Consider the following 16,707-nt stretch of genomic DNA (forward strand, 5'->3'; position numbering starts at 1 on the left):
ACTATTAGTCAAATATCTGCTACTCTGTGACTCTGGAAGAATCGGATCACACTGATCTTGACCTACAGCTGCTTATAATAGATCTAGCTAAGTAACCCGAAAAAGTGTAGAGGCCATATCTTAGTTACCTTTTACTCATTGCTGAGACAAAGTACCTGATGCCTAAAGTTAAGGAAGGAAAAGTTTATTTCTTACAGTTCTTGGAGGTTTCAGTCCATACTCAGTTGGTTCCAAGGCAGTGTGGCATGGTGGGACCGCAGTTCATGGCAGCCACAAACAGCAAGGCAGAAACTGGCGAGAGAGAGAAAGAGACAGACAGACAGACAGACAGAGGCACACCTTCCCGCCATTATGTGATATTCTGGCTCCACCCCTAGGCAGGTGTAGCACTCACACCACCAATCCGAGCGCTAGACAATACATCAGTCACAAACGCATAATTGCATGAGGCTTGGGGACCACTGACATACATGACAGGCCAGGTGCCAAGATGAATCATGTAACTTCCAGAACAATCTGTTTCGGAGAAGAAAGACATTGATGTGGATTAAAGCAATTGGAACCAATTTCATATGAGTTGGAATGAGTCTGCATAGTCAGAGAGCATCATGTAACCTAAAGAGAGAAACCGCCTCATGGGTTGTTTAGGAAGCTTGTTGAAGGCTTGCTCTGTTGTAGGCACTGGGCTGAATTCTCAAAACATATGATGGTTACTGGGAACCATGCATATGCTCAATACTTCTCCACTCCTAATGTACAAGAGGGTGCATGCACACATATGCCTGTTGCTGTGTAGGCACTGTGAATCTACTCCTAAAGGTGTGTGTATGACGCATGTTTCTGCAGGGTATATGTGCTGTCCTTTTGTTCTGGACAAAGATGGAGTCAGTGCAGCTGTCATAAGTGCAGAGCTGGCTAGCTTTCTAGCAACCAAGAATTTGTCTTTGTCTCAGCAGCTAAAGGCCATCTATGTGGAGTAAGTTTCTACAGATTCTATTTGATTGAAGTAATATTTTTAAATGTTTTATTATGTTCTTATACATGGCATACTAATATTACTTCTGATGCTCTTGCTTGGGTGATGGATTTTGTTTCTTGTGAAAAATAAGATCATATTTTCCTTTTGATGCTTAACCATTTATTAGTTAATACCATTTGCAGGTGCTTACCTCTTAACAAGCAAGAATGTTAGTTGTAGAAATGGCTGATTAAAGAATAAGATTTTAGATACCCGATGACAGCTCAGAGTATGCATGTGAAGTGTCTCCGTTCCAATAAAAATTTAATTTATACCTACATGCTGAAGGCCAGTTCATCATTTGCTGATCCTTGGGATGAACTGTTAGACCTCTTTTTTAATGCTGTTATTCTTTCGAAGCTATTTATGGTTATTTGTTTAGAATATACTAGTTAATATACCCTGTGTACACTCTGCAGACTTATTGTATTGCTCATTTTGCATGCATTTCTATTTTTTGATAGGTATGGCTATCATATTACCAAAGCTTCATATTTTATCTGCCATGATCAAGGCATCATTAAAAAGTTGTTTGAAAACCTAAGAAACTATGATGGGAAGAATCACTATCCAAAAACTTGTGGCAAATTTGAAATTTCTGCTATCCGGGATCTTACAACTGGCTATGATGATAGCCAACCTGATAAAAAAGCTGTAAGTAATGCTTATTTTGTCAGCCAAACTCTTTTCTGTTTACCTTTTTTATAATTTGAGTAGATTCACTTATTCAGTCATATGATTAGGTGAAGCTGATTTTTAGGCATTTAAGCATAGTGATAAGCTTTAAAATAAATGGGAAATTAAACATCATAGACTAGAACTAAAAGGTACTCGTTATTCATCTTAGCCCATGCCATCCTTTAACACGTAAGGAAATTAGCACTCAGAAATGTAAAGCCTGTGTGTGACCACACAGCCATGAGGTGATGGTTGTCTTAGTACTTTGTCATTGTGGAGACATAATACCTGACACTTTGCAAACTAAAAGAAGTTTGTTTTGGTACACAGTTTGTAGAGTTTCAGTCCACCATTGGCTGGCTCAAAGGCAGGGGTAGCATAGCAGAGGGACATCGTGGAGGAGAAAGAGCTCCTGATGTGGCAGCCAGGAAGCAGGAAGAGGTCAAGGGAGGAGAGGGAGATACCTGCTTCCAAGCCACACTCCCAGTCACCCATCTCCTCCAACCAGGCCTCACCTTCCAATGTCACACCACTGTGATCCATTCAAAAGCCCCACCTCTGAGTGCATGAGGCTTTACAGGAGCATCTAGACATACACCACAACGGTGGTCCAGGACAATCTGGTCTCGTAACGTTGGATCCAGTGTTCCCTTTCTGTCCTCCTCCCTTATCAACTGCGTCAGAATCACACAGAGGGCTGGACAACACGAGGAGTGCTGCAGTCCACCCTGGAGTTTCTGACTGAGTAGCTGTAGGGTTGGGATTGAGAATTTACTTTCTAACAAGTTTCCAGGTGCCCAGATGCTGATACAACTGGTCCAGCCTTTGAGAACCAGTGCTTACTCTGCAGTTCATCACATTATTCTTTCAGTGTTTGGGAGCTGCTCGCTATAAACCATGGTTTGCATTCTGTACACTGTGTGGACCCCTTACTGGGGCCAAAGGTGGCAGAATTATTGCTTACCTGGCAGTGGGTTAGGAAGAGAGTAATGCTTATGAAATGTTAGATCTTTTGTATTTACCATTTTGCATTTTTATTTTCACCTACACACAATATATTTTTGAGGAATAAATAGTATTAAAAGGATTCCAATGTCCCCATTGGCGTGCTGAGACAACCACACCCTCGTAATTGTTTCTTCAAGTGTTTACTGCAAAAGTTCTCAATAATGTGCTCCTATGGTGATGTTTTGACTCATCAGGGTTCAGAAATGATTAATTTTCTATCATGGAAAATTAATAAATTAATAAGCTATAAGTATTAGGTTCTTATACTTCCTCTATTCAGTACTCACTATTTCTGCCCTTGCACATTCTGAGCTTTTGTGACTAAGTAACTGTTGTGGCCTGCATAGCTAAGTAGTGGGTTTTCTGCTAGACATCCTTAATTTGTATAAAAAAATGTAACTGTCACTACTTCCTCCCAAGTACCTCTCCATAGAGCTTCCACAGAGTCCAAGTATCCAGCTGGTCTGTGGGTTCCATTTTGGGACAGTGGTCCCTTCTTGGTCCCTCCATCCAGGCCAGGTCAGCTGTTCTCAGAACTGAATACATAGCTGGCACCCTGGAAATGCCCTTGGCCAGAATTGAGACCCTTGCTGCTGCCATCAGGGCTTCCTCTTTCTATATTTATTTTCCTGAATCACATTGTCTAAAAAAAGTGAATGGGAGGTAAATTTTTAGAGGTTTTTAGGTCTGAAAATGCCCCACTCTGCCCTCACACTTTATTAACTCAGTTGTGAAAGCGATGCTTACGTATTGTTCAGTTCTCAGAGTCACATGAAGTATCCACTCATTCTCTCCTCCAGCTAACAGGCCGGTGTGTGTGTGTGTGTGTGTGTGTGTACAAGACTGTGAAAGTCACACTTAGTCACTGCCTTGCACTTGACTTTCCTGTCTGAGAAGATTTGGGGAATTTTAACTTTAATCTCATGTTCTGAGATTGCTCAGTGATGACATTCCTCTGTATCTCTTTTTAGTCATTTTTTTGGGGGACTTTGTGGGTCTTGTTTGACCTGTGAATCCTTTAATGCAGAGTTTACTTGGGTATGTGTCAAGGAAGGGACTGGTTGAATTTTAAAATAATTTCTCCTTCTTAAGGAGGTCCTAGGAAGAGGCTGGCTTTGTAAGACTGACACTCTACTTTTACTGTTTTATGTTATTCTTTCCTGTTCATCTCTGTCTTCTACTTTGGGGAAGATTTCTTCCACTAATTTTCATGTTTCTATTGACTCTATTTCAGCCTTTACTAAGTTATTAAAAATGGCACCGTATCCTTATTGTGTATATATGTATTATATCTTACCTCTCTAAGATATTAGTTATACCTTTAAAAAATATAGATCTCACTAAGCTGATGACACACACCTTTAATCCTAACACTCATAGGCTAAGGCAAAAGAATCACCAGTTCAAAGCCAGTTTGAGGTCCTGTCTGAAAAAAAAATAAAGAGAGGGAATTTCTTCTCTCTTGGTTCTGGACTTTTTCATTTGTTCACTGTCTTTCCCCAGAAGGCTGACCATCGCTAATTATCCTTTACATATTTTATTTTTGGTTTGTTGTGTTGTTGGGCAGTACTGAGGATTGAACTCAGGACCTACACACTAAACTATATCCCCAACTCCTCTTAAATTTTTTTATTATGACGCAGGCCTTTGCTAAATTGCTCAAACTGGGCTTCAACTTCAGATCCTCCTGAATTAACCTTCCAAAGTGCTGGGATTACAGGCATGTGCCCAGCTTCCTTTGTATGCTTTGATTGGAAGGTCTCTGCATCGGTGTGAGTCAGATAAGAGACTTCACTTGGATATTGGGTCGCAAGTCCATGTCTTAAGGGGGACTCTCATTTAGAGCTGTTGGGCTGCTCCAAAAAAACCTAAGCCTAGCCACGGGCAAGAAGCTGGGGTGCCAAGGCCCTGCAAACATGCCTGCGGGCAGGGAAGTGCAGTCCCATTCTTCACCCTCCTGTGCCCGCCCTGGTGCCTGGTATTCTAGCTCTGCAGCCTTTCTGGCTGTCACTGGAGAGCTGAAGCAGCACCTGCACAGATGGAACCGAGCTGGCTCCCTGACTGTTGGCCGAACCAAGCCTGTGTGTTACCCCTGCCACACATGAGCCTTTGTGTACCTGCTGCCTGCGGTTCGTTAGCCTGGCGGGATTCTGCAGCTCACACGGACTGGCTCCTGCTCAGCCACTAAGATCCCGTCGTTACAAGTCCCATCGTAGCAGTTCTTCTGCGCCATCTGTTCTAACTTCTGTGTTCACCCACAACCCTATCACCTGATTCGTCCTCTTTTTTTTAATTTGCATTGTGTTCATTCTTGTGAAAATATTTCTAGTATAATTTTAGTGGAGCTTTTTTGGGGGGGCTATCAACTATAAATACATCTATCATTGCCAGAAGCTTTACATTTTTTAAAAAGTCCTATGGATTCTTTGGGGCTAAGTTTCATTGTACAACAAGATACTATCAAAAAAAAATTGGTTTTTTTTTTGAGCCCGTTATGTTGGTGCATGCCTATGATCTCAGCATCCTGGAGGCCGAGGCAGGCAAGGCCAGCCTGAACTACATAGTGAGACCCTGTTTTAAACAACAACCAAAAAAATTAGTAGTGTTATTAACCTATTTGTCAGTTTTTTGTAAAATGATGTCTTTTAATTTGAATAAAACTATAGTAGCTTTAATAGATCTAGGAAGACAAAAAAACCTGTTTATTAAGTTACTTAATGTTCATAAATTGACATCGCCACTGAGTCGTTCGTTCACATGGAGACCATTTTCTGATCTCCGTAAAATTGTTACTGTCTTACCATTGTATCTGTTGGGTAGTTTTTATTTGCTCATCCAAGGGGAGATAATAGGCCAGAACAGTTTGTGGTACCATTTAAATGCATGACACATGTAAATTAATTCCTAGGTGCTTCCCACTAGTAAAAGCAGCCAAATGATCACCTTCACCTTTGCTAATGGAGGCGTGGCCACCATGCGGACCAGCGGGACAGAGCCCAAAATCAAGTACTACGCGGAGCTGTGTGCCCCTCCTGGGAACAGGTATGATGGCACCGCAGCTGGCGTGACTTGCATTCTCCAGACTTCCACTTGGCTGTGTTCAAGTGCCGAGCACAAATGTTCATCTTTCCAGGGTGTAGTTTAATTGGAAACTGTGTTAGTGTCGTAAAATAAACAACTGTGTGAGCACCCAGGGAAGAGTGCTTCATTCTTCCCTTCTCCTTTTCTACCCGTGTTTGGGTGGGAAAAGTACATTCCTAATTTCAGTAATAATGCTAAAGCTTCCCTTTTTCGAGTATTCTTTTGGAAGCAAGTGTCTGAATTTTTTGCCTTTCAACCTGCAGCCTTCTCGGGTCACTGATAAAATAAATTAAAATCCCTGTCATGTGTACTCGTAAACATCTTTGATGTCTACACAGGTCTGAGTTGGGTCTCAGGGAGGACAAAGAGCTACCTCAGAAAGAGTCCATGCCACCAGAGAGTGGATGAGCTGGTAGCTTCAGGGTCATGTCTGTCTCTGTGCTCTTGGCAAAATACACGAGCTGGTCACCTTCTACAGTCATAATGCTTTAAATTTTAACAATGGCCCTGAGATCGCTGTCCTCACCCGATATAAATGCAATACTGCATACCTGTTGGATACTAAGCTAACTGTCACTCCCCAAGGTATGCTGAGAATCAGGGCAGTGTTTTCAAAAGGTGTCCAACAGCAATCAGACTTCAAACGTGAGGCTGTGATTTCAATCCTCAGTATAGGAAAAAAAAATCAAATGCAAGCCATATACACAACTTAAAATTGTTTACTAACCACATTTTTTAAGAAGGGCAAACAAGTGAAATTAATTTCAGTAATATTTTCTGTAACTTAAGACACAACATACAAAACATTACCATGACATATTTTTTAAAATTGTAAAAAATTATGAGCTATTATATAAAAAAATTTCTAATCCTTCAAAATCTTTTCTGTGTATATATTGACAGCATGTCTCAATTTGAATGCTAATTTTTATTGGATATGGATGATCTGTATTTACATTTTATAAAGTTTACAGTAAAAGAAAGTACAGATTTTGATGTCCAAATTATTCTAAAATGAGGTCAAGTATCAGTTTTTAAATTTACATCTTGGGGCAAGAGCTCAACCAGCAGACAGATGCATAAAGCACACATTTTTTAAGAATTCTGCATTACCAGCAGTTTATTTTAATACTATAAATAGGGATAAAAATAATTATAATAATAGCTACATTTATTGAGGCCTTTGTATCTGGTTCTGTGCTAATTATTTTATATCTCAGTCTATACAACAGCTCTCTTGAGAAGGTAAAGAGCTAGTGTGTAGCAGAGCCAGAATTAATGTCTGTAACAAAATTGATTGCTCTGGTTGTATCAAAATTTCCATATGGTTAAATACTCAGCTGTTATGATGTTGAGTGTGACTTTCCATAGGCATTTTCACTTAGTATTTTTATATTTCTGTACATCATTCTTTGAAAAACAAATGTACATCAGTCCAGTTTAAATATATTTTCTCTGTATCTCTGTCCTTTTTAATACGCTGTTAAATGTATCAAATATTTTAGAAATTTTCCTTTATAATAATAACCCTAAGTTAAAAGCTTTATGCGATTTAAATTTTTCCGTAACTTATTGAATGAATATTCAATTCAAATGTTTGTTTGTAGATTGCTAAAAAAGGGGCCAGGAGTATAGATCAGCAGCTCAGTGCCTGCATGGCAAGCACAGGGACCTAAGTGCAATTCCTAGTACCGAAAAAGAAAACAGTTGGGGGGAGAAAAAAACAGAGAGAAAACAAGAAAAAAAAAAAAAAGGACCCATTATTAATTGCTGGGAAAAAAAAACTTTGAAAAGTTGTACTTATATTGCTTTTATTGAAATGTTGCTTCCGTCTAGTAAGTAGAGTATTAGGTTCAGGGTTGGTCAGTGGGTATAATGTACTCGTTCAGAAAAGGCACCAGTGTCCCTACCATGCAGTGATGAAGACATGACTTAAGATAAATTTAAATGTTATTAATATATTTTATATTGTGGATTTAATTTATTAATGGAATTCCACAACCTACTGGTCATTTAGAACAGAAAATCTTCTGCAAATATAAGTCCTACTGTTTAAAAGTATTTTTGTTGGAGGAACTGTCTTTAATTTTGTCCAACATTTTGCTTTAAAAAGTTTCAAACATGTTGAAATATTAAAATAGTAATGCAGTGAACCCACATGCCCTTCACCCCATGGGTTGGCAATTTTTTTCCTGTAAGGAGCCAGGTAGTAAATATCTTAGGGTTTGCAGACCGTGTGGTTTTTGTTGAAACTGCTTAGCTCTGCCATTATAGTGCAAAAGTAGCCATATACTTAAAGGAATGGGGGTGGTTATATCCCAATAAAATTTTATTTCTGAAAACAGATCATGAGGTATTATTTGCTGATACCACTTTAATCATTGCAGCATTTTGCAATGTTTGCTCTCAAAAACTGCATTTTTTCCCCTTAAGTATTTGAAAGTAAGGTGCAGATTCCATGATACCTTACTACTAAAGACTTCTATGCAGCAGCGGAGATCAAGGGTCTTCCCTGGTTACCTCAGTTTTATTAACGAATAGCTATATCAAGGCAGGGTTCCAACAGAGAAAGCAGAGCCAGCAGAATGTATATAGTAAGAGATTTATTACAAAGGATTGGCAGTGACTATGGGACTGGCTGCAAGTCTGAGGTTTGTAGCGCAGGCTGCCCGAGGGAGGCTGGAGTTCTCGGGCCTGGGGTGAAGCTGCAGGACACGGGTTACATTGGTCAGGACAACCTCAATTCTGCCTAGTTAATGTCTTTCAGTATCTGACCTGACCAGATCATCTAGAAAGCTTCCTTCACTTAAAGTCAAGTGATGATAAGTATTAATGAGATTACAGGTTCCCAGTGACACCAAGATTAGAATTTGAATAGCTGGGGACTGTAGCCTCATCAAATTGATGTAAACTCCAGCTTGCCTGAAAATCCTCCAAAGAGCTCTTTTCTTCCAACCCAGAATCAAACTGAGTGTCCTGCATAGCATTTAGTTCCTACGTAGATCATGTGGTTTTTCAAGATGGATACATGTAATACTTTGCTATATGTTTCCTTAAAATGATCCACCTAGATTTTCAGAAACAAGAATTCCTAAACTGATGAGTCTGTCTTGTTTTTTAAAGTGTTAAAAAATATTCTCATACTTTAATATAAAAATGGAGCATGTTAGTGATTAAAATGGGGGCAAGTAAGACAGAACATTAATTTTAGAAATTATTACCTGAGTAAACCACATACAATAGTACTGATTTTTGTCTGCATGTAAGAAGCACAATGTCAGAAACATTAAATCAATCATTATATAAAAAGGAATCAACATGCATATTGCTGGGGTTAAAAGCCAAACTTGATTAATAAATGAGTTGATAATGAGGTTTTAGTTTGAAGATTTTTAAAAAATAATTATGGAGAACTGTTATTTTCTTCAAGGCACAAATACGGAGCAGGAAAAAAGACTAAAAGATTAGTGTAATTGATACATACTTATGAAGTGTAATTTCTATATAGGTTGCCAATAGGTATAAAAATAATTATAATGATAGCTACATTTATTGAGGTCCTTGTATCTGGGTATGTGCTAATTATTTTCTATCAGTCTGTATAACAGCTCTCTTGACAAGATAAAGTCTTTACCCCAATTCTGCAGATGAGGAATCTGGGCCTCTAGGAGCCAAGCCACTTGCCCAAGGGCTCTGAGCTAGTGTGTAGCAGAGTCAGAATTAATGTCTGTAACAAAATTGATTGCTCTGGTTGTACTGTTTAGCTCTTGCAATGTACAAACAATCTTAACTAATTATAGGGCTTGTCATTTTCTATTCAAAGAAATTTTGCAAATGAACTTTGCAGATGGTTGAGCATGAAGTAATGGAAAGAATGGTGGATTTAGCTTTTCAAATATTGTTTTAGGTATTTATAATAACTCACACTAGTAACCTGTTTAGCAGCAAGTCAGTTTTATCTGTTACTTACTTTCTGATTGTTTGAATATAAATAACTTTTTTTAATCCTTAAAAATTTGTTTTCCCTAGAGAGATCAGTCTGCCTACATTTATGTTTAAACTTTACATGGTTGTGGCAGTTTTTTTCTGGAGGTAGATCAATAAAGATAAAGTGCTGGGGAGTCCCATTTCCTGGTGCTTGACTGCCCAGGTGTGTGAGGGAGTCCCCAGCCATATCCACTCTAGATGGCAGCTTAAGGACAAACCTCATTGGAAACAGTCATAGTTTAGCAATCTCAGGATTTTACACAGACGTTGTTGGTCAAAATTCAGCAGGTTTTAATGGCAGTGCTATTGTGTTTCTTTAAAAATCCTTATGAGAAGAACTGGGATCATTTTATTCATAGTGGGGAAGCTGGAAAAAGCTTCAGGGAAAATAACACTTACCTCGTGGGATTTTTTTTTTTCCTAAATCAACAAATGTGTTCCCATGCCTAAGTCACTGAAGTTCTATTTTTTCTTATTTTGTTGTTGTCCTCTTGAGGTTAAATTTCAGTGTCACTTAGTGAATAGAGGAAGCATTTAAAATGTGCTCTAGAATAATACATTCCTCTGGATTTTTTCCCCCTTTATTTTCCAGTGATCCTGAGCATCTGAAGAAGGAGCTGAATGAACTGGTCGATGCTATTGAAGAAAATTTTTTCCAGCCTCAGAAATATAATCTGCAGCCAAAGGCAGAGTAAAATATTCCAGCGTGAAACATACCATCAGTGAAGGTGAACTTTTTTTTTTAAGAAATTTTTTGAGGGCCTAGTGGTTTAATTTATCACTACTATAAGTATTTATGTATTTTAAATAGATCTACATTTTTCATTGCTTTATATTTGTTCTTCAAGGTTACTAAAGATGGCTAAACCTAACAAACCAACATGACTGTTAAAATGTTAAGCCTGACCTTTACGTTTTTTAAATGAAGATGTACAAGAAACTAACTTTCAAAAACAGATTGTAATTAACATGCCTTAAGTTTCATAGATGTATGTTTACTGTATTCTTTTTACATATAGTTGAAATAGTCAGGAAACCTATATAGTTACTGAATTCTGGGCCACATATGTAGATAGCTTCTCTTTAACTATATGTACATTTATATTTCTATCAGTTACTTACAAAGTGAAATAAATGAATGCATCAAATGTTGTATTCATGTTTGGGGGAAAATACAATTCACAGGAACTGTAAAATGGAATAAAAGGTGCTTTAAAAAGATATTGTTTTGACCCCATTAGCTCTAATAATGCTGAGAGTTGTACATATGCTAGGAAACAAATCAGCATAGCTGTCTTTGTTCAATGTGTGGAAGTTCATTTTATCTCTTTAAATCAGTTAGGTATTTGCAACTTACAGAATAGCTTACTGTTCCTTCTACCTCTTCATGGCTCATGCCCATATAACCTTTCAGAATTCTTCTACTCAAAGAGCTGGGCATGGTGGAGCATGTCTGTAATCCCAGCACTCAACAGGCTGAAGCAAGAGGATCACTAAGTTCAAGGCCCGCCTGGGCTACATAGACCTTGTCTCAAAAAATAACAACAAAAACAAAAAACAGAATTATTCTGCTTGAGCGTGCACGAGTTAAGACCGAAGTTTTCTTGATGTATTTTACGTATTTTATATGGATTTGCTGTTTGTTTGGTTTTTTAGTGCTGGTGTTTGAACCCAGAGCCTCACAAATCCCAGGCAGGTGTTCTACCAAAGAGCTCCCAGGCTCTTTTCTATTTTTAAAGCAAGTCATTACCAATGTTGTTACTGCAGTCAACCTAAATGGTTATTAGCAAGTTTGGAAACATGAAGATTTACAATGTTTCTAGCATTTATTTGTCAAGAGTAAAGGAAAAATTTATTTTTATACCTTCAGGATACACCGTTTGTGTCCTACTAGAATTTTTTAAGATTGTCTCTCTACGTGGCCCAGGCTGCCCTTGAACTCTCAGTCCTCCTGCCTCAGTTCTGTGATGTTGGCCAAAGTGCTTACAATTCTGTCTTTTGTGTTTTGAAAAAAGACTAATTTTTTAAAGACAGTTTTAGTTTTCCAGCAAAATGAAGAAGGTACAGAGATATTTGTACAGCCCTCAACCCACACATGCATAGGCTTTCCCATTCATCCTACCAGAGTGTACATTTGTGACAGATAGGAGGTGGACTTACACCCATCATAATCACACAAACTATAAAGAACAGCAAAAAGATCCTGGCCAGCAGCCAGGAGGAGGGTGGGATAAATGAGCAGAGCACCAAGGATTTTTAGGGCAGAGAGGGTACCACTCTTTTCTACAATGGTAGACACATGTCACTGCTCATTTGTCCAGACTCATAGGACATGCAACACCGAGTGAGCCCTAATATGAGCTACAAACTGTGTGTGATAATTTTACTATTTTTAAAATGAGAAAATTTCACTGCATGATCTTGGAGGTCCTTTTATGCCGTAGGTCTTTAAATTATCTAGAAAAATCCATAAAAGACAACTATCAGCAACAATTAATCATCAGCAGTTCTGTTTGGCAGAATGCTTAGTTAGCTTTTGTCTAAGATCTAATAGCTCACTGAGGGGGGTAAGATTTTCTGCCACATAGGGCAGATTCCAGCTCGGATGTTGCTTTGCCTTGACACCTGAAGGAGATGGAGGCTGAAACTGGCCACAAGCAAAACAGGACTTCATGGCATGAAAACGCTGGAAGTGTTGCAGATGTGTGGCCACGGTCATCAGACTGTCGCAGGTGCCCCATCTGCATCCTAATTACTGTACCTCATCATCTAGTTTGAGTGTAGAGATGGCAGTCCATTTTCTTGATACCCAGAAAGAACAAATCCCACTTAAAATCTGAGGCTTGACTTGCAGGAGGAAATGCAAGCCAACTTTTACTTTTTTTGTTTGTGGTTACAGAAAAAAACCGCCGTTCCTCTTTGCAGTAACCATTGAGAGGACATTAGTTATCTCATTGCTCTGTCTCAATCATGATGCTGTTAAGGGAAAATATTGTTATTTCATTAACATTGGAAGTTCCTGTGATTTTAAAAATACATCCTTCAAATGACAGGAAAAATATGTATGTCCTACTTTGAGCATATAAATCATATTTATTATTTCTGCATCCTAGAAGACAGCATTCTCAGAGCTATTTGTGCATTCATTCGTATGTTCACTAGTTAGGTCATATTTGAATTCTGCCAGGGCCCAGGCACTTTTTTAGATAATAATAAAAAGTGTAGGGTCTTAATCTCAAATGTAATCTAGTATAGCTGGGTATGGTGATTCATGCTTGTAATCCCAGATACTTGGGAGGCTGAGACAGGAAGACAGTGAGTTTGAGGCCAGTCTAAGGCACCTAGTGACACCCTGAACTTTAAAACAAACAAAAAATCAGTGACCTAGCAAGAGTAATATATAGGCATATAGATAATACTCACATAACACATATTTTATGTGTACTATTACAGTGCACAAACGTGCTGCATTTAATAGTAAAACATTTGAAGTGAGGCAAATTCTATAATTTTCCATTTTCAAGTTCAGACTCCTAACACGTGTTTAAAACAAAATGACTCTTTGAGACCATTTGTATCTTCCTGTCTCATTCCTTTGTCCCATTCTTAACGCAAGATATGTATACTCACTGAAAGGCAGACATCACACCACTGGCAGATGGAAATCAAAGTTTAACATCAACTCTTCTATAGACTTCTCCATGTAAGCAATGCAAGCTAAATAGTCCGATTAGTTGAAGAAGAAGGAGGAGGAGGAGAAGGGGAGAGGAAGGGGGAGGAGGAGGAGGAGGAAAGGGAGGTCACCAACACAATCATGATTTTGGTCATGGTCTTCAGGATGTAATGTAATATTGAGGATTGTAAATTTTTTCAAACTGCCTCTCTTAGCTCCCAAAATAAAATTTGAAGGGGAAAAAAACTTGTCAGCCATCTCTTGCTTGAGTCTAGTTAAGAGTTTTAGAATTTGACCAAACCCTGGGACAGAATGGAGTTGAACACACAGAACAAAGAACCAGCAGTAGGTCTGACTACCTTTTGAAACAATTTCAAAATTGCATTGTGCAACTTCCAAAGGGAAGTTAGGGTTGCAAGTTGCAGATGACTGAACCTGATTATATCCTTAAAATATACTGACTGGGCGTGATAGCGCATGCCTGTAATCCCCACACTCAGGAGGCTGAGGCAGGAGGATCCCCATCAGTTCAAAGCCAGACTGTATTACATAGTGAGACCCTGTCTCAAAACAAAATAAAACTACACTGTTCTGAACTCTGTTACCTTAACTAGAAAAGAACAATTTTTTAAAAAGTGAAAACATAAAACTGTGGCAAGAGTGAACAGCTCCCTACCTAACAGGAATACCTCTGGTTTAATAAAACAAAAGTGAGCTGCAGGCAGTGGCTTAGGCTATTTATCTCTTCTGTGGGCTCTGCAGGATTCCTTTAGTTCCTTTCCTGACCTTGAAGTGATTCATCTTCATCCCCTTTTTCCTTTTCCTAGTAATTTATTCCAAACTACTGAGTCTGTCCTGTAGGGTTTCCCACATTTTGGGTTCTGCTCCCTCCTGTCGATGGTATATTTAACATCTTTCTCTGTGGTCTGCATTTCCTGTCAACCTGTGCAGTTAGACAGAGTGCAGTCTATTTCTGGCTTGACTTTTCTTAGCACGAATAGTTGATGGAGAAGTATGAGACGCTTTTGTAGTTCACAGATTAGGTATCCCCAGCCAGACCAGGTAAGTGGCCATGGTATTCAGTTGAAAAACTAGATGAATCAGCATGCCCAGTGTCTCACATACAGCACACAATATACCGGGGACTGACGTAAGAGGGCCAAAGAGGTGATGCATTTCTTTTTCTTTTTGGGGACTGACTCCACAGCCTTCATGCTGAGCTAAATTTTATTTTTCTTCCTCTTATTATTATTGTTGTTATTATTATTATTTTAAGTAAACAAGATCCAGCTAAGTTGCTAAATTGCTCAGGCTGAGCTTGAACCATTGATTTTCCTACTTTAGTGTCCCAGAACACACACACACACACACACACACACACACACACACACAGCCTGATGAACCATGCATACAGGACTAGTAATCTATGCCAAACTCAATGAAAGGGTATTGATGCTTTTGGAGAGTTCTATTAGGCTTCAATCATTCCAAGAGGTTGATATGTCCCACCTGTTATTAGTGACTCTTTTTCATTGATAGCACCTTTCTTTATTCTAGAAGAAAATTAGATTTAGTTGTTACTGTGAAAACCAACATACAAAGGAAAAAATGTGAGTATATGGAGAATCCACTGAGACCTGGTGCAGTACTTGCTTGAGTGGATCAGCTACATCTTGAATATAGCCAGAGGAAAGATGAGAGTTGTTATGGTTTGTTATGGCTTGTGTCTAAATGTCTCCCCAAAGGCTCATGCAGTCATAAGTAGGGATTTTTGGGGGGCGGAGCTAAGATGGCAGATAGATAACAGCCAGCTACAGTGGCTCCATGAGATAGTCAACTTAGAACTCAACATAGTATGACATGGGGAATCCTGATCAGAGGGAGAGGAATTCTCTCCTCCCAAGAAGAAACTAAGGTGAAAAAAATGAATCAAACATACACTCCTGCCTGTCTGTGCCACTGTGCAGCCCTGAGAGCCTCCAGGTCACTGGTGAGACAGGCAATCCCTGCGCTACCACCTCCAGTTGCCTCCTCTGACTGTCACCAGGGGCCCGACAGAAGCAGGGGAGTAAAAGGACTTGGCAACCACCAGCTGCCCCCGCTCCCGCCACCACCACCACTTCCCTGGATCTGGGCCTTATCTAGGAGGGCGTGAGGAAGAGGGCGGGTTCCGCCACTCAGGACCAGACCTGCTAGGACGCATTACCACCTTCGCACTCGCCACTCGAGCAAGGACCCGAGCCCACCACACAGGCACTGAGCAGGCCCCCGCCACTAGAGCGCCTCCAAGTTCCCTGGGTGGGCAAGTATGTCTTCATCACCACCAGGCCCATGCAGCCGGAGCCCCACGGAGCCGCTGCTGCAAATGGAGCCCAGAGAAGCTGCTTCTGAAAACACCTCTTCAGACAATAATCAAAAATACAGAACCAGAACTTTCCGGTTTCCTGCTGTGATCCACCAGCTTCAGGGAATTGAGCCTACCAGCCTGCACACTGAACTCTGGACTGGGTGGCCTGAGGTGAGTGTCCCCGCACCATCCCAAGGCCCTGGGAGGGAGTTTAAGGTACTCAGGTAACAGCAATTTGGGGAGGGCAGCAAACCCCCAGTCAGCATGCTTTGGAAAGACCCTAAGCAATCCAGAGAGGGCCAGAGATCCCCCCAGACCTGTCTGAAGGAAACCAGGACCATGACAAGAGATAGAAAAAAAAAACCTCTAGCTGCTGACCCTGGAAAAATAAGCCCAGGAGAGATAAATACAGAAGAGAACCAGTGCAGTAATCATGCAATATTAGATACAGCATCAGCGGACATAAAGAAATACTTTCATGCCCTCATAGACAAATTTAAAACTGTACTTCTGATCCAAGTGAGGCAAGATATAAAAAGATAAATTAAACAAATGATAAGCCCCTCCCAAGTGGAAGAATGGAGGAACTCAGAAAAGGAAGAGAAAGCTTTCATGAAGAATATAAACAAAATCTAGAATACGTGAAACAGATCCAAAGAGATTACCAGGAAACTAAAAACTCCATTGAAAACGGGCAAAATGCCTTGACAGAAACTAAAGTTACCCTTTTGAAACTTGCAGAGAGATTTATGGTGTGTGATCACGAAAAAAAAGATCTCTTAAAAATAACAAGGAACCAGGAAGAAACAATACAAAGGCTAGAAGATGACAAGAGGATTTATAACTTAAGAATAAAAAATGTGAGCAAAGAAGCAGGAGAAACTACAAATGAACTACAAAGAATATTCACAGATA

At 39.6% G+C, this 16,707-nt stretch overlaps 1 protein-coding gene across 5 annotated transcripts in view; it reads left to right on the plus strand.

Moving 5' to 3' along the window:
- Pgm2 (phosphoglucomutase 2) overlaps positions 1-16,707 on the plus strand; it is a 38,920-nt gene that overhangs the window by 18,981 nt on the left and 3,232 nt on the right. For 3 of the 5 annotated variants that reach the window (XM_063240651.1, XM_063240652.1, XM_063240653.1), the window contains exons 11-14: positions 847-976; positions 1,483-1,672; positions 5,613-5,746; positions 10,365-10,500. In XM_063240651.1, coding sequence (XP_063096721.1) covers positions 847-976; positions 1,483-1,672; positions 5,613-5,746; positions 10,365-10,467 — 557 coding nt within the window. In that variant the 3' untranslated portion in view covers positions 10,468-10,500. Of the gene's footprint in view, positions 1-846; positions 977-1,482; positions 1,673-5,612; positions 5,747-10,364; positions 10,994-16,707 lie in introns of those variants that run through there. The other 2 variants (XM_003471536.5, XM_063240654.1) reach the window with 1 other exon arrangement.

The sequence above is a fragment of the Cavia porcellus genome, unplaced genomic scaffold, assembly GCF_034190915.1.
Source record: "Cavia porcellus strain 051 isolate PalLab524CR breed Dunkin Hartley unplaced genomic scaffold, mCavPor4.1 scaffold_30, whole genome shotgun sequence".
Classification (NCBI taxonomy): domain Eukaryota; kingdom Metazoa; phylum Chordata; class Mammalia; order Rodentia; family Caviidae; genus Cavia; species Cavia porcellus.